The sequence below is a fragment of the Pseudopodoces humilis genome, chromosome 3 (assembly GCF_049639895.1).
Source record: "Pseudopodoces humilis isolate 2021_Gansu_Grassland_sample_001 chromosome 3, ASM4963989v1, whole genome shotgun sequence".
In the NCBI taxonomy this organism is placed as follows: domain Eukaryota; kingdom Metazoa; phylum Chordata; class Aves; order Passeriformes; family Paridae; genus Pseudopodoces; species Pseudopodoces humilis.
Genome location: NC_142202.1, coordinates 20802519 through 20829678, shown reverse-complemented (window position 1 = coordinate 20829678; position 27160 = coordinate 20802519). Strand labels below are relative to the sequence as shown.

Genomic DNA, 27160 nt, shown 5'->3' with positions numbered 1-27160 from the left:
GGTGTACAGACATTTTAAAAGCATTCAGTACTGCTGAGAGATCCCTATTGCTGTCATAATCAAAATGTCACTTGTTGGGTAATACATGTTCTATTTTTGGTGGGCTCTGTTGCAACACATGCACTTTAAAGCAGAAAAGGACCTTCCTTGTGGCAGTTCCCTCTGTTGGGGTAATATCCAAATATAAAAAAGGAGAGTGTGAGCCTTAGGTCTGCTCAGAATGCAGAGATATCAGAGCAGACAGGGTGGGTCAGTAAGGTGCTCTCAGGTGACAGGAGATCAAACAGTATATAACACAGTATTTTTTCTTGGCTTTTGGAGGCACTTACTCAACCAAGGTGATGCATTCTGTAACCAAAGAAGCAGTAGAATGGTCACAGAAGAACCAAAGGGTTAATATTGGTGAACAAGTACACAGAGCAGTTTTAAAGTTTGCACAACACAATAAGTTTAGCACGTTATGCATCGTATAGTGGCAAAAAATGATGCTATCTGTTAAATAGCATAGACTAATATGTTTCCAAACCCAGTAATTTATCAAGAAAGCAGAGTGCTTTTGCATAATGAGAGTTGCTTGAAAAAGCATGCTTTTGAAAATGTAATACAGTTTTCATTGTGAAGTACAAAATACAGTGCAAAAAGTGATCCAGCATACAGTTTTATTTCATTCAGGTTTCTAGAACAGAATAACTTCTGTTTTCTTTTTAAGGAAAGAAGGATTGTCCAAGTGTGGAAGATGCAAACAGGCCTTTTACTGCAATGTGGAATGTCAGGTACGGTCATGCAATTTGTCAGGGTGGGGAGAAGGAGGGTGGGGGTTGCAGACCTCCAATTTTTGTTTATGTGGCATTGATATGTTCTAATTGTAACTATGATTAATAGCAGTCCAGTCAGTTCCAGCATCCCACAGTTGCTGACCATGGAGATGTACATTGGACAATTACAGGTTTTTGACATGGTCTGCATGAGTCTTTAAAGATCAGTAGCTTCAGGGCTTGGTAATGCTGAGGCTTTGATTAGAGCTGCCTGTCAACCCACTAATTATGTCTGTATTACTTCTTCCTTTAAGGACAAACCAGATAATTTAGCATTAGCCTCACTAAACTGGTAAGAGATCCTGTGTCTACTGGAAAAAAAGGGAAATCACCAAACAGCCATCTTAGGGAAGAGAAAGAGAGGTTTTTTTAGGATTTTTTTTTCATTTTATAATATTTGCAAATATTTGGGGATTTGGAGTATTGAGACTACCACAGCTGATGGTAGGCATAACCATTTGAATCTTACCAGGCTTTCTCCCTAACTTACTGTGGCAACTTTTATTCTTTTTGTGTATTTTGTTTTTTTAAAGGCCTCTGGATGTAGAATATAAGCACATACTAAAGTAGAGCAGTACAAAGATGTCCAAAATATTTTCATGCAGTTTTAACTCTATTTTTATAAATTCAAATTAGAGTAAGCACCTTAAAAATAAAAAAAATAAATTAAAAAAAAAAAAAAGACAGAATTAGAATCTAGCCTTTTTGGGCCCTCAGCTTGATGCAGAATTATCCAGTTTCTGTGTGGAAAAACTCAAGTGGGTTGCTAGTTGAATAACGTGAGCTATGCAAGGTCTGTGGTGCTGGGCACAGAGTGTGGAACAATGCTTATGAAGGATTTGAGTCACCCAGGGTCTGGCATGCAACTGTGTGTTAGCTATAAATAATCCAAACCTTCTCCCACATGTTAACGTGCTGTTGGCTGTGTGGGTGCATGCCAAGTAGTCTCGGTTGTCATTACCTGGACAGAGGTGTTGTGGTTTGTGCTGTTCAGTTCCCAGGCACTTGGACCTGGCTGCTGCTTTGACTTCAAGGATGTATCTCATTCTTCTGTTGCACAAGTTTCAAAAGACCTCAGTTTTCCTTGTATTACCTCCCCAGCTTCCTGCTTTCCCATAGAATTCAGGAGAGTTGTAGGTGAATCAAATAGCCTTTTGGTTTTGAGGCACCAGGAGAACTCAAAAGGCTTAACAGAAATGAGTTTTTTACAAAATTTGCAGTAGTTCATAAAATTTCCAAAGTGAACGCTTACTGTATGAGCATCCTTAAGGGTCTTGAGAGGAATCTGGATGAGCTCTAAAGACAGTGTAGAGAAAGCCTATGATTCATTCATAAAAATGTTTGTTTCTACGAAATGTTTCCTCATGTCATTATTTCTTACAAGCTTTTAACTAGATGAGGGAAGGAAATCCTTGAACAAAACAGCTGTTTAGCAGCTTTTATCTGAGACTGTGAGTTTCTTCTGTTACTATATAAAATGTACAACAGTTTATGAAACAGCTCTGCAAGATTTTTTGAAGTAGGAAAGCTCAGTAATTTGTGCTGGGAAAAATAGCAAGTAGATGTCATGTTGGAAGTAGAAGAACTTATTTCTTCTTATTCATGGTCCTTTGCTTTCATCACCAAGTGGCCCTGCCTCAGTGTCCTGGCTTCCAGCCCTGACAAAGTTTATACTTTCATGTTTACAAACAAGGAGGGAATTGTTTATTTAACTTTTTTTTTTTCCTTGGTAAAGTTTTGTGCATGTATTACATTTTTTAGATTGATTTTTTTTTTTTTTAAAATATTTTTTGATGGTCAGAATTCTCTCTCTCTAGAGGGACATGTTCCTAGAGTCAAAACTTGAACAGGTCAAACTGTGTATTCTTAAGTCTGCTAAAGCTGATGCTCAGCAAAAACTTGTTGGTCTGATAAGTTAGTGAACTAGAATCTTTCCTACCTGTTGGTGTATGGTATGATGCTCTAGATGTAAAGACCTTTTTTAGATTTTGTTGATGTCTAAACTATAGTTGGACATACACAGGTACTAGCACCTCGCTCTTGCTGTTGATATACATAATGGCTTTTAATTCCCTAGTTGTTATAATGCTCTTTTCCATCTTTTGGGCCCTTCTGAGTCAGTCTGATGAAATTTTTGAATGTTGCTGAGATTGAATTCTTTGACATTCTTTCAAAATTACCTTCAAGCGCAATATTCTCTAGAAACCAGTCTCCAGTAACTGTATGTGCTACACAGACAGTCTGCAATGCATCTTCATCCCTGCCTTGTTCAAAGGCACTTTTCAGCAGTTCAGCAATTCTTTGTCAAAGCCAAAAAGGATATTTGTGCCTTGATACTGAATTCGTAACACTGGAATGTAGAAGTGTATCCCTTTTGCCTCCATGCATGTGAGACATCATGCAACAGTGGTAAAAGGCCAGGGCTGTACTTGAGAGCTGTCATGGTATTGTTCGTTTTTATTTTATAAGTTAATTTTTTCCCAGTAAATTCATATTTTTTTGTGCAGTTCAGCTAAAAATTGTATGTACCCAACAAGGGTGTGGTCTCATTTGATATGTTTGTTAGTACCTTGTTAGTCAATACAATTCAGTTAGACAAATGTTTTCCATGTAACATACTGGGGCATACTGGGATAAAAACCCAAAGCTTTTGAGCTTGCTCTTTTCTTACTTAAAGATGTCCTATATCACATTTCATGTGAATTCTTGTTCATTGTGGGGAGAGATGGATGTATGAGAGGTGGATCTATACACACACACACACACACACACACACATGCACACACGCAGGCTTTGGCGCAGCTCCTTAGTGTTGCTGTTTTGGTCTCTTACTGTGCTTTTAGCATAGATAACCACATGTTTGGCCTATATTAAGCTGGATATTTGCGTAGGTGTGGATTCAGGGCACGTGAGAGTGGAAGTTGCCTTCACTGCCTGTCCTTACTGCTTTTAATGTTTTGTGGGTTGAATCTAGTTTGGGTTTCCTGGTCTTCCTTTTCCCAAGTGCTAATCCAGGTCTCCTTTTAAAAGGGGTTGTGATTTCCAGCAGATTCACACCATCCCACTCTCCAGTTTCACCTCCTTGGAGCACAGGCCTGTTATTGTAATAGTGCCTTTCAGCCCCCGACTGCAGCTGTTCAGGTCTTGACTTCTTAAATGATAATAATTTTAGTCAAGCAGGAGGAGACCTGCACTTGTTTTTTCTCCTTAGAAATTAGCTGCCTTAGAACCCTGAAGAGAAATGTTTTAAGAGGGTTATGTGGTTTCAATTTTGGAACTGGTGAACTTGAACCGGCTACTGGAACTCCTTTTGCTGTTAGTACACATGGCTGTCATTTATCCCAGACAAGAGTGGAGATCAGCTAACCAGTGTGCAGAAGGAGATGTTTCTGTGGTGATTTTCAGCATTTGAAATATATCTTGAACAAACCATTTATGGGTTTTTCTTAGCCATGTTAAAGGCTGCTCTAGGTGGTATTGATGGAGTAAGTGAAACAGGTATTTTTAACCAGCTAGTAAGCCTCAAAATGTAGTTGCACACCTGTAATTAGCGTTAAGCAGGTGTGTTTTAAATGGGACCTTGTAGAAATTGCCTGCTTCTCTTTGTTGAGCTGTAGAAAAAAATACAAATTTTTTTTCTGCAATGATTCTGCACAAAAGGATTTTGACACTGCAAGATTGTGTTGGATGTCTGGCCCCTATACAAAAACTTCCCCAATGTATTTTTCTTTGGTAAATGTCTCCTGTGAACATGTTAAACATTAACCCATGAAAATCAAATACCCTCTATAGCCCTGCTTTTGGTAAACAATCATAGGGAAGAATGGCTGCGAAAATATATAAAACTTCCACCTTCACTGCTTATTGAAAGGCTGTATCAGAGAACTTTGCCAATTAATATCAGACATCAGAAGTTACCTCACTGAAATCTAGTTAAGGAGTTGAATGCCATTTGGTCACAATTGGGCCTTAAGATTTTGAAGAAGTGAGCTTAACCCCTGCACTGGCTTGCTCATCATTTCTCTGTGCTATTTATATGTGTTTCTTTTTAATTGAGTGAAATAGAACAGGGTTTTTATGTGGTATTGAAAAAGTCCATGTGAAAAAGGAGGTATGAGGACATTTGTTTGGACTTGAGTCTTATTATTTTTAATATTATATTTTGTTACTTGTTTTTCTCCTACGGTGAGGTATAAGAGAGTGTTCTGGGGATCAGTCCAGTAGTCCTGGATGGCAGAATCTTTTTGAAGAACTTGGTGAAGAGGAGTGTTCCCATGCTTTGATGTAAGAGGCATAAGCTTTAAAGAACTTCCCTTCCAAATATGTTGTCACTCCTAAATGAAGGGAAAAATATTGTGGATGTAATGAAAATAGGAAGAAAATATCATTAATGTAGCATTAGGGATTCAGCTAGAACAATGCAACTTGTTATAATTCAAACTACTTGGAGGAAAACGTGGAAAAGAATGCAAAATACAGTCCTGCTGTGATCGCAGGGAAAGCTGCTGTCATGGTGTTTCTATCCCAGGTATTACTCAGTCATCAGAACTCTTTTTTTTGTGGTGTTTCAGGCTTTTATCTCATTTTGCACAATTCAGCCGTATCTTGTCCCTTTAACCTCCCTACAGTTCATATAACTCAGTATGATTCTGCCTGGGGAAAGATTTTAATTAACGATCTGTAAAGAATAAAGGGACAAATGGATTTTTTTAAAAACACTGCTTTGAGACAGGCACATGATTTTGCATTTTGATTTTCTGTTTTATCGTGTAATTCCTCCTGTTTATTTAATGGGTGTGTATGGATGAGAGTCTTGCAAAGCTTCAGGTTCAGTGCCTTCACTTTTTGAACAATCATGCTAAAGTTAGTGGGTGTCCTGGGTAAACAAGAAAAGGTGAGAGATGAGATTTCCCTCTGTCTCTTTTTAGCCTTTAGCCTGTAGGTTCCTAAGCAAAGGCTGTCAGGAATTTTCCAGAAAAGGTTTTGGGGCACACATAGGAAATGGGTCTCTCTGGGGATGCATTTTGTAGTGTGACAGCTGTAGGAGAGTCGAGAGTGTAATTCCACATGACATGATTACAGTGTAATATACTATTTTGGTTCTGGTCTGTATTGCCACATCCTCTTAGAATATTTACACTGGAGCTTATTTCAAGCAGCCTGTATGTAGGTTTTTTTGGAAGTACCGTACTGAGATATCAAGGACAGCAAAGTTGACATTGTGAGGGGTTGAATACCCTTGCAGTGTTGCACTGCTTCAAATCCTACCCAAGGCTGGGGCAGGTGTTGACCTTTCTTTTCCTAATAAAATAACCTCCTAAAGCTGTCTGTGCCCAGGACAGTTAAAATGACTGTTTTCAATGGAAGAATTTTTAGTGTAGTAACTCTGAAATCAGTAATCTCGGCTTTTGTTTTGATCTGCAAACCCTGTAACTAAGCTGACCAGCCAAGGCAGGAGGCACTGAGGGTCCTGATTCCCCTGACTGTTCACTGCTTTGGGTTGTTGCATGTAGCCTACAGCTGTAGTTCCCACAAGGAATCCATCTCCCAGTAGAACTGTAGCATATCTACCCATCCTGCTTCAGACGGCCTCCAGTGTGTCTCCCAAGTGTTTCAAATGGCTCTTGCCTTCAGTGGTTAGGCAGCTGAGGGAAATTGTTCCTTCTGTGCCACTCAGTCACTATGATGGGCCATATTGTTGGGTTTTTTAAATTATTTTTGAAAATTGGGGGTCAGTGGGCCAAGACAGGGTCTGCCGTACTGAGTGAATCACAGTAAGAGGATTTAAGAACATTCTGGAAGGTGCTAAAAGGTTATCAAGTCTTCACTTCAAAATTTGTGGGATTTGTTTTGAGTGTTTTTCTCTGCTAGTGTTTTCTACCAGTTTGAGACTGGTATGAAAAGAAAATTTGATGCTTCCTGTGCAGACTGAATACTACAGATCTGTTCTAACATAGTGCTATAAATGTGTGATTGGGATGAGATATAGCAATAAATAACTGTGCATTGCTTTAATATTTCCATGTGTAAATGAACTAATAATATGAAATTTGATGCAGTCTGAGGACAGCCTGTGCTAGTGCAGATTGTTAGTCTGTGATTCTATGCTATTCTTTGGAAGATTCTGTGGCCTTGGGTGCCATCACTCCTGTATGTCTGTTGAGCTAGGAATATGCTATATATTACCCAAACTATTCTGTATTTAACTAAAATATTCTGTAGATTGAAGTAAAATGTTTGTCTTTATTAGTGTGTTTTCATTGTCTAGCTGTACTTTTATTCTTCAACATTTAAGGAAAAAAAAAATTATCATTCCATCAGAATGTTTGACCTTATAGTCAAAGGATTCTTAGTGATTGTGAATCCATTGACTTCAGACACATTACTCCTAATTACACCAGGGTCACCTCATAATGAAGGGCCAAGATATTAAATGGAAATGAACCCAATAAAGTCATCAAGCTCAGACCTACAGCATCCTCATATGCTTGATCTGAACAATAAGAACTGGTGATTTATAAATCATGTTGTCTGTTTGTTTCTTCGTCATTTAATTATTTTTTTCCATTGAGTAAATGAAGATGTTCTGACCTCAGCTCATCCCTTGTGAATTTGTTTGAAATAAATTAGGACAGCTTTACCCCTTAAATAAGACTCAAGCTTTTGTTCAGACTTAGTAATCAGCACCTTATTTTGTAAGGGAAACACATTTCACTTGACCTCTAGGATCTGGCAGGACTTGCTTCATCCCCTTTTTCATAAGTTTATCTCCATGTCACTTATTTTTATTTTTTTAAAATTACTTTTTTCTATGTTTTCAGAAAGAAGACTGGCCAATGCACAAGCTGGAATGTGCCTCCATGTGCGCTTTTGGGCAGAACTGGAATCCCTCAGAGACTGTGAGGCTAACAGCAAGGATTCTTGCCAAACAGGTGAGCTGAAGGCCTGGGAGGTTTTTGCCTGCTCTGGGTGCCAGGGAAGGCAGGAAAATCAAAATTGACTGGCAGTAACTGTCCCTGCAAAGGGCACACACACACACACATAAGTTTCCTGTGTACAGACAGGTGTAACACAGAGCTCAAGCAGCAGAATGAAGTGTCCATCAGACCACAGCAGCAGGGTCAGGCCCAACATAGTCCAGCTGGAGACTTCTGCAGTAAGCTAGCAAAAGGCTAGTGAGGTCTTCAGCTGTAACCTATGGCCAAGGTACTGCTGAACAGAGCCTGGAAATGTTTACTGATAGTTTCACATTGGTGTTTCAGCCTCTGTTGTGGTAGATTTGAGCTCTTGGTTACATGTGTGGGCAAGCACCAAGGCCACAGTGATGAAGAGGAAGAAGAAGAAGATTGTAATTGGGCTTAAATTCTAAGGAATGCTTCTAGAGTTATCTGGCTGCAGGCATTGATACCTTTATGAAGGAGTTGCCTGTTGTTGTATTTTTCAGCTACAGTTGCATAGTACTGTGTAGCATATAACTTCCAGTACATTTGTGAGTCAAAAACACCCCAGAGGTGTCCATTATGATTATGAGTTAGCTGGTGAAAACCGGAGTTTGAGAGAGAAATCTCAGACCCTTTGTCTTTGGAGAAAAAGAATATTGTGAGTAAGGAAAGAAGATTGCAATGTCAACCTCCATTTCAGTGTTCCTTAGCTATATGGATTCTAAGGATAACACAAGTGCTTACAGGGAGAGGATGGGATTCATGAGTTTCAAGGTTATTGTGCTGTGTATTTTTGTAGAGCTCTAAACTCTCTCTGCAAAAACAAATCCTCTTTGAAGCATATTTTTGTGATTGAGGTCTGCTTATGTGACAAGGGCAACCTGGATACTGTATGTAGGGAGGATTTTGGTGGCCTGCTGGGAAGGTAGCTACATCCTCACTGTGTGTGTAGATGTGTGTACGTGAATGTACATGTGTGTGACTTAATTAAAGTGTGGTTTGGTGGTGATCCACAAAGAAAATGGAATTGTTTAATGACAAAAAGTCGTTGGAGTAAATTTCTGCTTTCATCGCTTACGGGGAGGGGGGAGAACCCTATGTGTCATATAAAAGCTAAATATGCAAACCATAGTCCCTGAACCTCAGCTGCTGGGCCACCTGCAAAGCCATATTTAATGGCCAAGATTACAAAGAAGTGGCCTTAGGCCAACAGTGGAGCATTGCTTTTGAACTCTGTCAACAGTCAGTTTATTCACTTTCCTCAAAGCAAAGCCTGTCTTCTGCCTGCTTGCTATTGTTAGCAGCTTTCTGGGTGTCTAGAACAAAGCAAATGACATATTTAAAGTACTGTTCAGTTTATGTATATAAATTTGATAGGAGTTCATCTTTGGCTGCCTAATTTGGTGTGGAGAGACTATTTCTATGCCTTTACTTAGGGCAGTCAATTTAACTCATTGCTGTTCATCAACTCTTGTAAATTCCATAGACTGTGGATTTGGGTTTATCTTACAGGTAGGAGTTCCCAAATTCTGAATGAGTACACAAAATTGCCGAAGTGAAACATTAAAATGTTTTCTTATTTTTTTTTCCCTTGTTGTTAGAAAACTCACCCAGAAAGAACGCAGTCAGAGAGGCTGTTTGCTGTAAAGGAGTTTGAATCACGTAAGTAAAAAATGCTTGCAGGTAAACAGAGGTTTTGACTATTAATGATTTGTTTTGCCATAGCTCCCCTCCATCAACACCTTTCAGAACATCCTGCTCATGCTGGAAGAAAGAAGTAAACAAAGAGAATTGTGGTTCCTCATTTTTTTGAAAGTGCAGTGTTCTTTCTCTTTTTTTCTTTTCTTGGCTGTTTGTGGGAGCTGTGAAACAAGGATGAAAACCTAGACAGAGTTAATTATGTAGCATACATCCATCTCTTGCTTCTATGGTATTCTAGTTTCTTTTGAGAATTGTAATATTGTAAAATTAAAATAGCTGGTATTTGTTACCAGGAGGCATAAAATCAGAGACAGCACAGTTGCTTGATGGTGACAGTGACTAAGGGGCTAATTGCAGAACCCTCTGGACTGTGCTTCAGTATCTGTCACTGCCAGTCAAATCTGACATGTTATATATGATTCCATGTCCTAAATGCTTTAAAATAATCCAAAGAAGGAGCTAAAGCAATGGCTTGCTTTTAACTGTAAAGCAGCTGTTTACATCCAATAGGGCCGAGTTAGAAACTGACCATTAGCAGCCATCCTGACACAGTTGTCACCAGTCTGTTGTTTTCTTTCTTGGTGCTGAGCATAATATACACAGAGGCAATGGGTTGTATAGTCACATTACTCACTCTGATGGCTTCCAAAACCTTTTACAAAATGCTGAATAAATGCTGGGACTTGAGGTACCAGAGTAACCAAGCACAGTGGTCTTATTTGCTTCCTGAACAAAAGCTCCTGTCATTACTTTTGGGACAACTGGGGGAGCAAGGGGGGAAAATGCCACCATTTAACTTTGCCTAGGGCAAGGATAGTTCTACAGGTAAGTTGGCAGGATTGAGGCTGAGGAGAATGGATAAGTGCTGAAGTAATTTCTGTGTATTCTTCTGCATTGCAGCTTATCTTCAATAATTTATTAATTTGGGAGATAAAAGACTGATTTTTTTTTTTCTGTTGCAGTGTCCCACTTGTGCTCTAGAAGCGTTTGTTTTGTTAGCAAGCACCCCAGTTCCTACTGCCTTTTTGACTCACCTCACTGCTTAGCACCTTTATCATTGTCTTAAGCTTTGCAACACCACACACAGGACAGGAAAAGGTACCTGGCTGTCAGTTGGAAGCTCGGAATTTCTTATTTGTCTTAATTCTCATCAAATGGTCCTATTTCATTTTCCTCAGTGTGTCTTATGACTCCCCCATCATTAACATCTGCTCTGACATGTAATTTCCTCCTTCTTCCACTGTTGTGCAGCCTTTTCTCTCCATTATTATTTTGAGTTGGGGAGAGCAGGGGAGAGCTAGTAACACTGCCATTGTGTGAGAGTGGGTTAGGAAAAAACTCCCAGCCACTCTGCTCTTGAGGGAAGAGAGAGGGGAGCAGAAGTATATGGTTGATCATCTAGCTTACTCTGCATGGGCCAGGTAGGGAAAGGTTTAGTGGCCGTGGCATTGACTAGAACTTGTCATGGGCCTGAGAGTAAATCTCCAAAGAAACACATAATGGAATACAGTTAGCAGGTGTGCCAGGACATTTCCACTGATATTCCTGCTGTCTCCTATTAGTAGATATCTGTAAACTAAACGCATCTCTAGCCCATAGAGATATGGGCACTTTCAGGCACTGTTTGCTACCTCCTGAAGCAGGTACCTGCAATAAGTCAGGTGGATTGCATTCCTGGGCACCCTTATGTAATTCTCCTCTTGCTGCAAAAGGAACCCCCGTAACGAGCCCCAGTATTGTTGCTAGATGTGTGGCCACAAATAGTTAGGGCTTCTGTGTTAGGAAAGACCACATCTTTTAAAAGCAGCAGGGATAAGCAGCCTTAGCAGCAGTTTGGGCTGGTTTGTGAGAATAAGGAATAGGTCTGTATGAGAAAGTTTCATTATATAGAGCATGCTTTCAGGTGAGTGATGTTTAGTGTGAGTTCATGCCCCACTAGATGGGATCATATAGCTCGTAAGGGTGTGTCAGACAGCTGAGGACAGCTATCCCCTGTTGATAGACTTCCAGAGAGCCAGGGCTGGCTGGGCTGTTTGCTAGAGTTAACAAATGCACTTTAAAGACTACAGCCCTTCTCCCAAGAAAGTAAAGTCTGTGTCCAGTTACCTGCTAACCTAAAGATGTTAGAAAATGCTTTTTAATCTCTTATGTTGGGCATGGGTTGGACTCAATGGTCTTGAAGGTCTCTTCCAACCTAGTGATTCTGTGGTTCTGTGTCCTTGTAGCGCATGTGTGGCTTTAGCAGAGGCAATGTTATGTTTGTGGAAGAGCCGGCACTTCTTGCAGTACTTCCAAGTGGCTTGTCCCTCAGGGGTTTCTGTTAAACTCTGGGCCTCTTCTAACATAAGTCTACCTGGAGGGGTTTTCCTGTTACTGAAATGGAATTTTTTTTTTGTCCACAGACCTTGACAAACTAGACAATGAAAAGAGAGAGCTGATTCAGAACGACATTGCTGCTCTTCATCACTTTTACTCAAAGCACTTGGACTACCCTGACAATGCTGCTCTTGTAGTTCTCTTTGCACAAGTAAGTTGGATAGAACACAGCCTGCTTAGGTGGATGGTGCTGTAGGAGTTTGGCCTTTCTGAAAGGGGGAGCATGTTAATGGCAATGGAAAGGGTAGCTCTTTGCTTATCTTAGGGACAGATGACTATACTTGATGGAGATGTGCTTCATTGAGCCATAGTGGCTGGATGTGCCCCACTTCCATCCTGAGGGGCGAGACTCTTGTCTGCAAACTTTCCCACTGAAGAAAAGGGGAAACATCACTTTTAATAAACTCTGTCAAAGTTAAGCTTCTTGTCGGCCAAACAGTGTGGCTGTTGTTGAAATAACATGGAAGACTGCTGGCCTGAGACCCTGCAGAGACAAATCCTTCATTCAGGCTTCAAACTTGTGGAAATTCTTGCTGGTCAGGTCATCATTGTGTTTGACCTTCACAGGGAGTAAACTTCAGAGACGTAAAAAGAGCAGCAGAAAGCGCAGCGTAAAACTTTTATCTGGTGTGTGGCTTTTAAATGTAGTCAGGTGGTTTGGCCATCTGGAGAGATGAAGGAAAGACAGGATGTCTTGTTAGATAACTTCTGATATGTCACTACTTTTTTCTCATCTACTTTTCATATGCATCTGAATTGAATGTATTGTAGTGGATGGAATAATACACCCGTGAAATACTGAAAGATTAATTTTCTTCTTTTTCCTCTTTTGCTTCAATATAAGCTAGTTTTGTACTTAAGTTTCTAAGTAAAATAATATCTTAAGGTGGGGGCAAATGTTGACTTCTGTGATGAAATCTGAGATGGAAATATCCTGTTTGGTAAAGCTGGGCATCTACCAACAAGGAACACAGTTACTATTTCCTTAATAGCGAGGTACTCTTAATCTTTAAAGGAATGATTCTTTAGGATGTTTAGCATATGCTTATCATCCCTTGTGTTGTTTCTAATTATACATTTCCTTTCAATGACAAGGGGTTTTTCCTCTTTTGAAGACTTTAACATTTATATTTGTCAGAGGGATACTTTCAAGATGTTAGTACAACCAGTTTCTTGTGGTATTTCTGAATATTTTTGTTAGAATGTAACCAGAATTCCCCAAGGAATTCATTATTTTGGCTATGATTACTTTTGATCCATGTCCTGTCCAAGAGCAGCTCCACCAGATTGTGATACTTTAACTGGCTTCTGTGAGCTGCTGACTCCCTGATACTGTATTCCATCCAGTCTTCTCTATGGATGTCACCCACAGATGTTACCTTAAAGCTCATCCTGATCAGCAGGTAACTCTCTGCCACTGTGGACATTTTTTGAACTAAAATCTCCAGAAGTCATGTGGACGCTTCTCAGAAGTGTTTTACAGGATGCAACCTTCTGAGGTGTTGGTCCCAGGATAAATCTTTCCAGAAGAAAGGGAGATATGCTTGTACTTGAGCTGTACAAACATGTTTCCTAATAATTAGTTAAAATTACCTAAAACCAGTAGTATGGATATGCTGCTGCTGCTTTGTTTTCCCTCAACACTTACTCTGGCCTTGTGTGGTCTATTTTGCTCCTCCATCCCCCATTGGTTCTCCCTGTGGTTCAGGGCAGTCATTTGGGACGTGAATACTTCTGACTCCTCACTGCTTTTAGTGAACTTTGCCTGATGCTCTTCCTTACACAGCTGAAGTCTAAGTCGTCCTTTTGAGTGGAATAGAGTTCTTTCATCCAAAGTCCTTGCTTTTCACTGCTCTCTTCTCCAGCTGTTGGCATCATTCTACTCTCTTTTGTCTCCATCGAATATAGCTCTTGAGGCTGGAGCTTTTCTTCCTCAGTCTCACCTTGTCATACTCTTCAAACAGTTTCTCTCTTGCCTCAAGTTCCAGCATCTCACCCTTTCCTTGAAGACCTTGCATTTAGTGCCTCCCTTTGCACATTCTGTTTTCCACCATTGGGAACAACCTTGAACTCCAGTTTTATTGCTGTCATCTCTTCACTCCCTCCACTTTGCCTGTTTTTAGTCCTGCATTCTGGTGAAACCAGTGATATCTCATTCTATCTAATCCCTCCTCTTGTGTCATTTCTAATATGATACTTTCATGAAGCGTGTTGTCTCTGGCTTAGTGGAGGGGAGTTGATGATAACTCAATACATATTTTTAAGTAGTTCCCCGTGATTCAGAACCATCAAGCTGCTCTTTGTCAGCCTTTGTAGTCTTATGGTCTTACTTGCTGTTGAAATTTGCTTTCCCTTTTATTGTTTTTGCATTCAGCAATTACATTTTGGTGTTGGTTCAGGTATGCTCTTACACTGGCCAGTGCAGTAGCATGCCCATCTTGAGAGACTGGGAACCTTTGGGTGCTATATTGCTAAAAATAACAAGATAAAGATTAAGCAAAGATAGCAGAGATACTGATGAGTGAATCGGGATACTTGCCCTAATTGTCAACTCACGCTGAACAGTTCATGCCTGAGGAGTGGCTTTGGGTATTTGTGTATTTCTAAAAGCCAGTCCAGGCTGCATTCCAGCTTGTGGGGTATATCACTTTGCTTGGTCAGCAACCTGGTCTACTGGAAGAAGTCTCTGCCTCTGGGGATTGGAGAAAAAACAATCCAAAGATTGGAACTCAATCTTTACAGTCCCTGCCAACACAAACCGTTCAATAGTTCTGTGATTATTGTTGGTAGTATTTGTTGTCAGCTCTTACCCTTTCCAAAACAATATAATATTGCAAAATTTTAAAATTCAAAACTGCACTATACTTGATTGTCTGTTCCTGTGCCCTTTCTAGCTTTAACTGGACTTGGCCACATTGTTTTAGTGAGTGGTTGTTTTAGTGCATTACTGGTGCTTTTTTCATGTTTGTAGGGAGATAATGGTGAATGTGGAGAAGGTTCTCTTTGTGTTGGTATGTATGTGATTTGAAGTGGAAGTGGAATAAAGTACTTGACTGAGGCACATTTTGGCCACTTAAAGTCATACAAACCACATGAAAAAAGCTGAAACTTTTATAAGATTCCTTTGACTTGGATGAGAACAAAAGTGAGAAGGTTTTAAAACTTGCTTGAATCTATTCTATAAGAGAGTTTTATGAACAAGTTCTTTTGATCCTATGTCTGTTTAAATTAGGAATACACTTCCTCTCATACTCTGTCCTTTTTCTGTCCCCTCCTAGTCTATGTCTTTATGAGGTTCAAGTCTTTCTCAGTGCTTTTGTTGTTTTCACATGTGCTTTAGCTGTAGCTGATATGTGCAGTCTTTGATGACAGGTGCCATTGTGGCAAGTCTCTGACATGTGCTCCATCAAAGCTCTGCACTGCCCCAGCCTGGCTGAGTTTGCTGCCCTTCATTCCCACATTGCTCCTTGCATGTGTAGTTCTGCTTTGGCCCTCCCCTTGTCATGGCCCAATGAAGTCTTTTTGCCCCATGTTGGGGTGAGATATTTTGTGTTCTTTTTGAGCTCCACTTCTCCTGGTTGGCCCTCCAAGGAGCAATTCACTAGATGTGTCATGGGCAGGTGCAAGTGTTGGACTGTCATTTTTTTAGTGTCCTGTGCATTCCTTTGGAGAGGGACTTTGTCCTCATTTCACTTGTTGAGATGTCATGGAGCTCCCTGTGAGTCTGGGAGAGGAGGATGGAAAATTGTAAGCAAATTTCTGCAGTTGTGTTTGATGCATGAGAATGTGACATGTAAGTACATGTGGACTACTCAGCTGACCAGAAGCTGATCCAGCACCTTTCTCTTTTTTCTTAGGTTAACTGTAATGGCTTCACAATTGAAGATGAAGAACTCTCCCATTTGGGATCAGCCATATTTCCCGAGTAGGTCGATTTTAAAATATAAAATATTTTAAAAGATAAAATTAACTTATTTAAAAACAAATAGAGGAAATAGATATCTACCAAAGGAATTAATTTATCTTGTTTTGAATATCTTTAATTGGCTAATGTGGCAAATTATTTGCAGCAGTTTTCCTTAAAAATCCAGTAATTTTGGTAAAATTGCACATGTAATTTGTTTTGAAACTTAGGTTGTGAACTATTTTCAGGTTGATAAAAAAACACTTGGGTAGCAGGTTCTGGACAGGGACATCAAGTAATGATCAAAGCCCAATGAAAAGGATTGCAGGTGACTTGATTTATTCACCACTTTCTGTTTTGGCTGGTTATAATCCTTCCCCTGGTGCTCTCTGAACATTGTCCCTTCTCTACCTTTGTTCCTTGGCAAATAGTAAATCCCTCTCATGGCTTCTTTGAGCCTCCTTGCTATGACAGTGAAAAAAAAAAAAGTGTACACGCTTCTTAGCTTTACAAATAAACTACAGATATTAAGTATTAACTGCAGTTGGTGAACAGGGGACTACAGCTTTCTGTAGGGCCAAGGATCATTTCTTGCATTTTTAAATCTGTCCTTCCCACTTAATATTGTAGCAGAGGAGGGTATTTTTTGCCCCTGATCTCTGCACAGTCTGTATGAAGGTATTAGCACTGAGGCTTAGTTTGACTTCCTGGTGAGGCTTGGATTACTCATAGTTTATGTGTGTCAAAGTAACCTGAAACTTACAGATGCCCACTTAAAGCTGGATATAATTTTGCCAAGTGCTGCAGACAAGCAGCAGTAGCTAGTCGTTGCTTCACAGATTATTCTTCTTCTTCAGGCAGGTCTGTCTGTAGTTCATATCCCTGATCCAGAGACTGGAAATTAGTGCCTTGAAATACCCAGGATCAGAGTCATTGTGGGAAGAGGAGAGTATTAAACCAGGATGTTCTGGAAAAATGTCCAACACCATCCTTTATAAATGCTCAGGATACACAAGTCAGATCTTTCCTATTTAAGAGTTATGCATGTGAGCTAAAAATACTGAAGAGACAGTTGTTATTTTGCTAGATTGGAAGAGAAAGAATTGAAATTACAAATTTTATCTCAGATGAACAGTGAACTGCACATTCTCTGTGCTTGCTAAATAAGGGGGTTTACTTTTCTCTATCCGTCCAGGTTTTTGTCCAGGTCATGTGCTTGTATAAAAGACAGAGCTCTCCCTCCCACTTCAAACATGGAGGCTGTTTACATTTGAATAGAAGCCAGCTAAAATTTTAACAGCCATCTTAACTTGGAATGCAGCAAAGACTTCAGTTTTCCTGTATTTACTTGTTTCCTTTTAGGTTAAACATGTTTTTCTTTCTTCTCTGAGGAAAATAGCCTGTCTATCATGTTGATAGTAAAGATACATGAACATACCTGTCAGCTGTCCTTTAGCACTGTAAGAAGGGGAAAATAATAACTTGCCTAGTTCTGCAGTAATAGGATTTAAAAATTGTAATGATTCATTAGCACAGCCATTCTCCATATCATTAGAATAAATAACAGTGCAACAGATTTTCCCAAGGTTACCTTCATGTTAAGCCTCAGAATAAAAACAGGTTAGAGAAACAGACTGATTTAATCTTTCAGACTTACTTATTTTGTGAAGTGGTGCTTAACTTTTTGCCTGTTGCTTGTGGTGGTTGTTAGGGAAAACATTTTCTTTTCTACTTTTACAGTGTTGCATTGATGAACCATAGCTGTTGCCCAAATGTGATTGTGACTTACAAGGGAACCTTGGCTGAAGTCAGAGCTGTTAGAGAGATTGAGCCTGGAGATGAGGTAAATGCAGTGTTTGAATGTGTTCTGTTCTCGTGCAACCTAACAGGATTCATTCTGCTTCTCAGGGATCCTTTCAACTAGATGGCAACTTAGTAACAGGAAGGAAGGATCTCTTGTTTCTCAGAGAAATGCAAGATGGTGCTTTGGAAAAATTGGGGTGACTCTGGAGGATTGATGGGATTTTTGGAGACAGTACCCTATTTTTTGCTAGAAATTGGGAAAGGCACCTGCAGCAGTCACTGTGTATTTGCCAGCCTCTCTCTCAGTTTACCCATCTGTAAAATGAGGCTGAGTTTACTGATGTTTGGCTGGTGCTTTGAAATTTCAAGATCAAAGCAAATTATTACTGCTATAATAGTTCCCAGTATAATAGTAATGTGTTGAAATTGAAGCCAGAATAAATGAGGTAAATGGGTACAGATAAGTCCTCTGACTTCTGTTTGGACAGAGCATCCACAGAACATGGGACTTGGTCATATCACCTGAATAGCATTTGCTGGGAAATCACAGAAGAACAAACGTGTGGTTTTAGGTGGGGTGAAACTGAACAGAGAAGAATAAAAATCTGTGAAATTGAATAAGGTTCTGGGTTTACCTTGAAACTTTCTCAATCAAATAATGAATTTGGCAGAGAGTTTTAAACAGTAGAGCTGCACTTTACTTTAAAAAGAAAACAACAAAAAGATGTTAAACTGAGTTGGGGAGGATGTTCAAATACCTGGAGGGAATGAAGATACTGAACATCCTCTCTGGGGATGGAGCTCGAACAGAATTTCAATGGCTCTATTGTAAATGTTAATTTAATGGGCAAAGAAAAGCTGATAAGCTCAGATTTGATTTTTGATAACATCTATTGTTTTCTCAGGTGTGTGATAGCAGCCTGGAAGAAAGGTAGAGAGGTTATTTTTGTGGATTATAGCTGTTCCCCCTTGTGAGCAAAGTGAGTTTAGTTGCTGTAGCCAAGGGTGAATGACTCAGGTGAGCAACTTCTTTTGATGCCATTTGCCAGCAATGATTTGTCTGTGATGTTGGCAGTCACTGCAAATGCATTGTGGTAACAGACAAGGACTGATTCTGGCTGCAGAATTTTGTTGTGGAATCCCAGACATTTTCAGCATTTTGGGGGAAGGTGTATCATTAGAGGTAGAGATGTGGAGTATTTACCTTCTTCAGGCATCTTCTTCAGGTTTGATTCTGTCTTCGAAGCTGCATCAGGTCTCCAGGACCTCACAGGTTTTGCACATTCGCTTTTCTGATACTTCAGAATTTTCTAAACGTGAGCTGTGGCTGTGTGTGGTCGCTGTGCAGTCTCCCAGCCTGTGTCTCCATCTTCAGGCTCCGTGTAGCCATTGCAGGGCAACATTTTAAAGTTTCTTTTGCTCTAAATGTGGTTCCTGCGTTCCGCATGCTTTGAAAATATCGAAGGGAGGAGAGGAGTGTGAGGGAAAGTGTGAGATAACATGCTCACACTTAAGAAGGTGCACTGTATGAAATTACATGTAATTTTACTTCTAAAGAAAAGAGAGGCTTTAAGTATAAAGACTGAGCAAAGCATTTCAAATAACTATAAATGAGGAAATGGAGCTAAAGCTGTTCCTTGGTCTGCAGAATGATCAACTGCGCTGTGCATAGGACTTGTTTCTTGGGGGGAGATCTCGTTTTAAAAGCAGAGTATTAAAGCTAGTTGCAGGGGTTCTTTTCTGAAGACCATTGAAATAGAGGAAAACTTAAGAATAGTGTATATGAAGGGCCTTTAAAATGTTCAAAAGCAGGTTTTCTTTGCTTTAAAATATTGCTGCTGAAGTAAATCTGATATTCATTCTCCTTGAACTGGAGCACTGGGCCTCTCTTTTTTTCAGAGATCTAAAGGTCTTGTCCTAAGTTTCTAAAGCTACTAGTGACTGCTGTTGCCCCAATTTTTGTAGGTTTTCAGAAAGAAAAATTTGAGATTCCAGCCTCTAAAAAAACCAGGCCACTGTAATTTATCCTAAGCTGGATACCTGAAATCATTATTTTACTTCTGAAAAGTAGGCATCTCTTTGTAGTCTGACAGGAGCCTGAGATTTATGCTGTGATAGTTTCCTTATCCACACCTGAATCTTGCTGTCCTGGGTGCAAGCCAGGGTAATATTTTGGGGAAATTCCATAACAGATAGGAAAGGAACCTCTGTCAGGTTACATTCACAAGTGACAACTCCTGATGCTGCCAAAGGGCTCGGAATTTGAGGGAGCCGGCAGGTGATGTGGCTGCAGGGGTCCACAAGCTGCATGAATATAGTTGTCATGCTACATATATCAGAACTAGTATAATAAATATGTTTAGTGATGCTGCTTCTCACTAACTGCTGTTTTGGGGTTTTTTTTACCATGTAGATTTTCAGCAGCTATATTGACCTGCTGTATCCCACGGAAGACAGAAATGACCGGTTAAGAGACTCCTATTTCTTTAGTTGTGATTGCAGGGAGTGCACTACAAAAGAAAAGGTAATGGAATTGGTGTGGAATATACTTCTGACTGTCAAGGCACCTACCCATGTCCTTAGACGCAAAATCCTATCTGGCTTAATTACATTTTGGAAAGGAGGAAAGTAGCGGGAGGTGGTTGTTTTTCTGTCTTTCTGTCCAGAATGCTTTCTGATAGTCATTCTTTCCATTGTAATCATGACACATCAGGAAATTTCCTGGTAGAAGCCTATTTAAAGTTGAGCTACAAAGCAAAAATGAGAACATTGTTGAAAGTAGATAATTATACTGTGCCTACGCTACACAAATTTAGCTCAGAACTTTTTTTTTAACTTCATACTATCAACTCCTAGCTAGTAAATCTTGCTTGGGGCATTTCTGGGATACAGTGCTGCTGCACTTCCTGGTTGGGATGGGACATTTCAGTCAATTCCAGGGGACATTGTATGGAATGTCTGGGATGGTTTGGAAACCCAGCAGAGTTTGAGGAATGCCCTTTTGTACAATATCATCATATTGGTCTGCTCAGGGACAGTGTGGTCCTGGGTCACAGCCCTTTGTGATGTGCAAGCCAGAATTGTGTTCATTAAACATGAGCTGGGCCCCTTCAAAAGACAAAGGAAGATCCAGACAATATTCCTGAAAACAGGGTGTTAGGTGTTTTAAAGAAAAGCACTTCTTGGAGGGAAAAGGTACCCAAACCCAACAGATACTGAGACAGCTGTGCCTGTGAAACCATTTGGACCTCCTTCACTGAAGGTCCTACAAGAATTGAGCTCTGTGTTAGCTTGTCTGTCATTCCAGACAAGATCAGTGTGTCTTAATCTAATTCTTAAGTTCCAGATCATTTGTCCTCCCATTTTCACTAGGTATCCTTTTAAAAGCTGCTTCCCACATTGACCAGACAACCATCTCTTTCCCCTAAATGGTGTCATCTTTTGTGATTTTTTTTTTTCCAAATAGTACCCAGTATTGTTGCTTGAAGCTGTTCTGTTGATACCATATCAGTTACGTTTCCCCCCACAGTTACCTTGATAATTTTGCTACTGAGTTTAATGAAGCCATGATTTAATCTGTGATTTTCAACAATGTGCTACTCTGGGAGTCACCTGTCAATCAGCCTCCTTCAGTTCTGGAAAGTGTCCCTGTAGCTCTCTCAGCTGGCAGATTAAATAATAAAAGAAAAAGAAATCTAGCAACAATGTGAAGCTTAAACAGCAAAAGATTGTCTCTAGATTGCAGCTGACTCTTTATGAAATGGTATGTTAGATACAGGGATAAGTGGAGCTGTCCAGTAGAAATAACAAAATATATGGAAATGTGGTTTTGTCTGTAGATTGGAAGGATTCTTTTCTGTCTTTAAGATGACGTCATTTTCCACAGAGACATCAATTGGTAGTCCAGCCTAAGGTACTTGAGCTGTTATAGCCTTAAAACTAAGGCTAAATTTGTTTTAAACCCTAATCTCTTGGAACCATTGAAATTTCTTATGTAAAACTGCTTGCAATACAAAATCAAAAAGCTCTTCAATCTCTCAAAAGAAAGTGACTTCATGGAAGTAGAGAATGGCAGATGAACTGGAGGGCCAGGGGACCCTAGGATTTCTAGCCAAGGCTTTAGAGAAAAATTGCAGGTGCACACTCTACCTTTGTTTTTTCATTCTTTGAAGAGCTTAAGTTCACATCTGCGTCTTTTTATTAGAGAAATTTTGTATAGCAGGTGCACTTTTATTTGTAGAGCTTGGAACCTGCCTTTGTAAGGTCCATTGTGTTTTCTTCAGGATAAAGAGAAACTGGAAATCTGCAAGCTGAATGATCCTCCGTCAGCAGAGACAGTAAAAGACATGATCAAATATGCCAGGAACGTGATTGAGGAATTCAGGCGAGCCAAACACTACAAATATATCCTTTGTCTTACCCTGACTCCACTGATGTGTGACCTAAAAATCTTGCCTGCTGAACTTCAGAAGTACATGCAGGAGAAATACTGTGACCAGTAGAAATTAAACTTCTCTGTCCTCTTTGTGTCAGAAGGTAGCATCAGGTAGTCATATAGTGACAGGCCATCAATTCATTGCATTCCTTGACTTCTTCCTACCCCCTAGTGAATTACTGGAGATCTGTGAACTCAGCCTGGACAAGATGGGTGCAGTGTTTGAAGACAGTAATGTTTATATGTTACATATGATGTACCAGGCCATGGGTGTCTGTCTCTACGTGCAGGATTGGGAAGGTGCGCTGTGTTATGGGCAAAAAATTATCAGACCCTACAGGTAAATATGAGAGACTATTTCTTTTCTTAATGCTCTAATTAATAATATGAACAATTAAGGTAAGTTTGAGCAGAGGTCACTTCTCTCAGTGTATGTTATATAAACATTCTACCCTTGATACCACTACTCAAAAAGGAATATTTAAATGATGAGACAGTGTTTGTTACTATCAGAATGTGGTCTTGCAATATATAGCAGGACTGACTTTGAAATCCTTGCTTTGGGTTCTCAATATAATTTTGTGCCACCTTGGGTGCTGTGCTAATTGTGCTTAACTGGTTTCTAAAATACCATAATATTTTTTACTAAAGAAGGGTTTCAAATTGCATCTGCAGCCAGTATTTTGTACAAGGTAATGGAGGCAAAGCCAGTGTTGCTGTCAGCCTCCACAATCTCCCAGCCCTCTCTCTCTGTAGCAGCACTGTGGGCACGGCTGCAGGAGAACAGAGCTGTGTCCCCGGGCTGGAGCCGAGCAGCAGAGGGAGCTGGAGCCAAGCTCAGCTCCTGTGCTCGGAGCTGGGGGTGCCCCGTGTCCCTGATCCTGCTGCCCTAGAGCTGGAGGCATGGGAGAATGCCCAGGCTGAAGCCTTGCGTGGGGCAAGGCAGCACACAGCCTCTGCAGGAGATAAGAATACTGTTTCTGATAAAATTCTCGGGTTTTGCAGTAGTGAGCCTGTTGGTTAGAGCCAGCCAGTTACACTGGCTGCGTCTGGTCCTGCCGTGAATCTCCCAAACAGATTCTCGTCTTGAGACGTGACTTTCTTGCCAGCTGGGGGGAGTGCAAGAAAAGCTCTCCCTTTGGAGCAGATGCCAACATAAAGTCACAGAGCACTTGGCAGAGAGCAGTGATACGAAGAAGGAGCCAACATTCTCCCCCTGGAGGCTCAGTACTATTTATCTTCCCTGGGACTTGCCCAGCTCCTCTGGCTCTGAGCCTGGCATTCCAGGTCAGCTCTGCTGAGGCGGGCTATGCCCACTCAGTGTGTGTGAGCACAGACTGCCGTGTGTGCCCTGCACACTGCGGAGGGCCCCTCGCTTTCCAGCCCACCAACCATTGTGGAACACACAGAGCTACTGCTGCGGGTGCAGGGTGGCTCCAAAACTCATAACAATGCAGGCTCTCTCTGTAGCTGGCTAGATTAAAACTAGTGGCAGAACGTCCTTGCCATCTGACAGCTGTTCAGAGGCATATGGTAGTTTCAGTCCAATTCCCAGCTGACAGGCGTCCCCATCCCAAACACAATTGGCACTGGCTCTTGGCAGTCACGGCAGAGGGGATGAGCGCTGAATGGGCAGGGGCAACGAGAGGCAGCTTCTTGCCCCATGAGAGGGAGACAGAACTGGGAAAATGCTATGAAACTGCCAAAGTTGATGAAGCTGAATTTCTTTCTCTCTTGCAGTAAACATTATCCTTCCTACTCGCTGAATGTTGCCTCCATGTGGCTGAAATTAGGGAGACTGTACATGGCACTGAAGAACAGGACGGCTGGAGTTAAAGCCCTGAAGAGGGTATTTATTGCTTGGTTTCTCCATTAATAACACCAGTTCAGCCATGGGGCTGTTGAAACACTGTGTGGTTCTCTGTCAGTGAGCCTGGCGTGGTAGGAAATGCACCATGTTAATATACATTCAGTCACTGGATTTTTAGCTCAGATTCAGTTTTTCTAGGAATGGAAGATGGGTCTGCTCTTGGGTGCCTTTTCACAGTGGGCTCATGCTGCAGCAGCTGGAGTGAGAATTATGCTTAAATATTTGCTCTGAGTTCTTCTCTGAACTAGAGCTGCACTAGTGTAAATGAAGCGGAACCCTATCTTCCCCTCGTTTTTTTGGGTAAGGACAGGAAAAATGCTTGGCTCGTTTAAAAGGCACATAGTGTTTCATTGAAGTCTGTGATTTCTATATCCAACTTAAACTAGGCATGGTTTTGGTGGTTATTTTTTCTGGAACCAATCAATTTTTACATAGCTGAAGGGAATTCAATGCATCTGGTAATGCTGAAATTGGCAAATACAGCATTTTGGTTTTATGTTTTTCTTCACCCCTTTTCATTCGTTTGTTCCTTATTCTTTAGTTTTTTATTGTTATTTTTTTTTTAGTCTATACTATGTTTCTTGACTATTTTCCCCTATTGTTGTTGGGCAGAAGTTTATTTTAGTTTAAGCATCAGTGGCTACTGTAGCATATAATGACTCAGTGTGGAATGTCACAATGTATTTATTTCTTCTTGCGTTTAAGATGCTGGCAAGTTTTTCACCATCAAATAACAACGCCATCCAACCATAGTGAAAGATGCTAGAAGAATATATGTTCTAAAATTTAACTGTTTCCTAGTTTGAAATTGGCATAGGTTTTCCTTCTCTGTGGTGTTAAACCCTTGAGTAGAAATAGGAATTGTGCCAGTAGGAGCATGGGATGGGGGAGTAGGGAACTGTGAGGTAAATTTGTTGGCATAGTTAGTTTCCTAACACAAACATTGTCTAATGACTCACTTCCAAAAGCTGTCTGCAGGAACTGCTCAAAGTTATCCCAGCCTTTGATGTTTGGGATTTAGTGGAAAAGCAAGCCCATTGTTGCCTGTCAGTTTGTGAGCAGCTCATCCAGAAGGTCCTCCTTTCTTTTTTTGGGCAGTAGGCGGGGTGGAGTAATTTCTTGCTGCTGAGGTGGAACCAAAAGCCCTTGTTGTTAACAAATACAAGAGCATAAAGCTTCCTAAGGATGAAATGACTAAACGCTCAGGGGCCAGGATACTGCAATTCCTTGCTGTCTTAGCACTGTTGGGCTTTAAACATTCTCAGACTTACACTGAACTTTTTTCTCAGCTCTGTTGAGTGCTGCCTTTTATCACATCTTTTCTTGAGTGAAAATTTTGCCCTGCACACACTCCAGGGCAGGAAAGGCGCTAGTCAGGGTTTGGCTACCTGCAGCATTCCCTCTCAGGCCTGGAGCAGGCTGCAAACAGGTGAAACACCAGGGAGCTGGGTACAGCAGCCTCTGTCTGAATCTTACGGGATCTCACTTTTGCCTAAGAAGTTGCTTCCTTCCTAAAGCATTGGCAGCCCCTGGAAGGAGCAAAGGGTTTACAGACTCAAGTTTGAAATGCCCCTCAGCATTACTCCTGTGCTAAACCTTCATGTCTCTGACAGCTTAAGGATAAATTGGTAGGAGCAGAGCTTGCTCAGATACTGGCTAAGTCCTCTGCTGGAATATTACCCACCACACTTGCAGTTTTCTGTCCTGGAGCTGGTTACATTCAAAGTAGTTTTGTCAGGAATATAATTTTGAAAGGTGCTTTGGGCTCCTTTAAGATCAAAGATGTATTCTCTGAATATAAAACCTTTATTACTTAGTTTTGAATTTCATTTTATTTCCTACTGGGTTTATGACTACAAGGGGACAAAAAGTAGCTAGAGGTGTCAGACTGCTTCAAACCTCTAAAGAGAGTATTTATAGCCTGGTGTTATATATGAATCAATTGTGTGAATATTTTTTTTTCCTTTTCATAGGCAATTGCTATCATGGAAGTAGCACATGGGAAAGATCATCCATACATTTCAGAGATCAAAAAGGAATTAGAGGACCACTGAGCCTTTGAATCTATGCAATCCTTCAAACCTTTATTTAAAAAGCCTTGTTATGGAAACCTTCAGGAGCGCTTTGAAAAGCGGTAGAGTATGAACACAGTTCTGTCCTATAATTGGAATGACAAACACACTTAGGCCTAGCTTCCACACATCTACAATTGCCTTTTTTTTTTCTTTTTTTTTTTTAAGGAAGCATCCATGGTTTCTTAAAGGTTATGCCTTTTGCTGGCTCATGTGCAAAAATGGCCATTTTTTTCTTTAGGGATGTTGGTGTGGATCTTATTTGTATGAAGTAAATAAAACGGTCTTGGTCACTCTTGATTCCGCTTGTACACTTAAATGGGTGCAATAGGTTTGTGATATGTACTTTTGCCCAAATAGTTTTGCTTACTCTGACAAATTAGCAAAAGCCCTTTTTCTGTTGTGGTTTGGTATCTTTTTCCTTTTTTTCTTGCATTATTTTTATTTGCAGTGGCTTAACTGAGAGAGAGGGGAAATGGGGTGATGAATTCTGTGGATTTTACAGCAATGCCACCAGTGTTCCCTCAACCAGTTAATCTGCAGGTCCATCACTGTTCCTGGCAGATGAGGATTCATCACAGCAAAGACCTAGAGCTCAATTTGTCTTGTACAGAAAATACTGACACCTATGTTGGAGCTTGAAGGCTTACACAAGACATGAACTATGCAATTTCTGGCTTTTTAGACTCCTTTACAAGTTAAAGTGAGTTATCGCAGAGGAGAGCTCATATTTCCTTACAGCCATACCTTCACCTCCAGTGGATTACAACTGTTGTAATCATATTTATTATAATTATTGTAATAGCAATTATTTCTGAGAGGTACAGGAATACTTTCTGAGGAGAAAGTTCAGGACTTAGCTTTCTCTACCCATATGTAAAACAAGAGGATTTTTTCCCCTCCTTTTAGATCAATGGTAAGAATTTACTTTTAAGGATGGGGGGAGAAAAATAGTGTAGCTGTAAACTTCTAGCATCAAAATTGAAATATGGTGCACAATAAAATTACCTGCCCTTTTTTTACAGTTTTCACAGCTTATAAAGTATGATGAGAAAGAACACATCACCCTTAAGAACTTCATTGTATTTTCTTTCTTGTAAGCACTGCTCTGAAAATAAAAGTGCTGGAATAAGGGTTTGTCAGCTCATTTTGCTGAAATCTTTCATTGCTCTCCAGCCAGCAGTTGTTGCTGAAGTACATAAAACTGCACCAGATCTACAATTCCAGAAAGCCAAGGCCCTTT

The 27160-nt window shown here is 40.4% G+C and overlaps 1 protein-coding gene across 1 annotated transcript in view; it reads left to right on the top strand.

The window, feature by feature from the left end:
• SMYD2 (SET and MYND domain containing 2) overlaps positions 1–26217 on the top strand; it is a 28407-nt gene extending 2190 nt beyond the window's left edge. Inside the window, exons 2-12 of the mRNA XM_005523338.3 lie at positions 710–773; positions 7637–7747; positions 9358–9418; positions 11860–11984; positions 15691–15758; positions 17478–17580; positions 19954–20064; positions 21824–21944; positions 22141–22315; positions 23716–23824; positions 25819–26217. Coding sequence (XP_005523395.1) covers positions 710–773; positions 7637–7747; positions 9358–9418; positions 11860–11984; positions 15691–15758; positions 17478–17580; positions 19954–20064; positions 21824–21944; positions 22141–22315; positions 23716–23824; positions 25819–25899 — 1129 coding nt within the window. The 3' untranslated portion in view covers positions 25900–26217. The remainder of the gene's footprint in view (positions 1–709; positions 774–7636; positions 7748–9357; positions 9419–11859; positions 11985–15690; positions 15759–17477; positions 17581–19953; positions 20065–21823; positions 21945–22140; positions 22316–23715; positions 23825–25818) is intronic.
• The last annotated feature ends 943 nt before the right edge of the window (positions 26218–27160 follow it).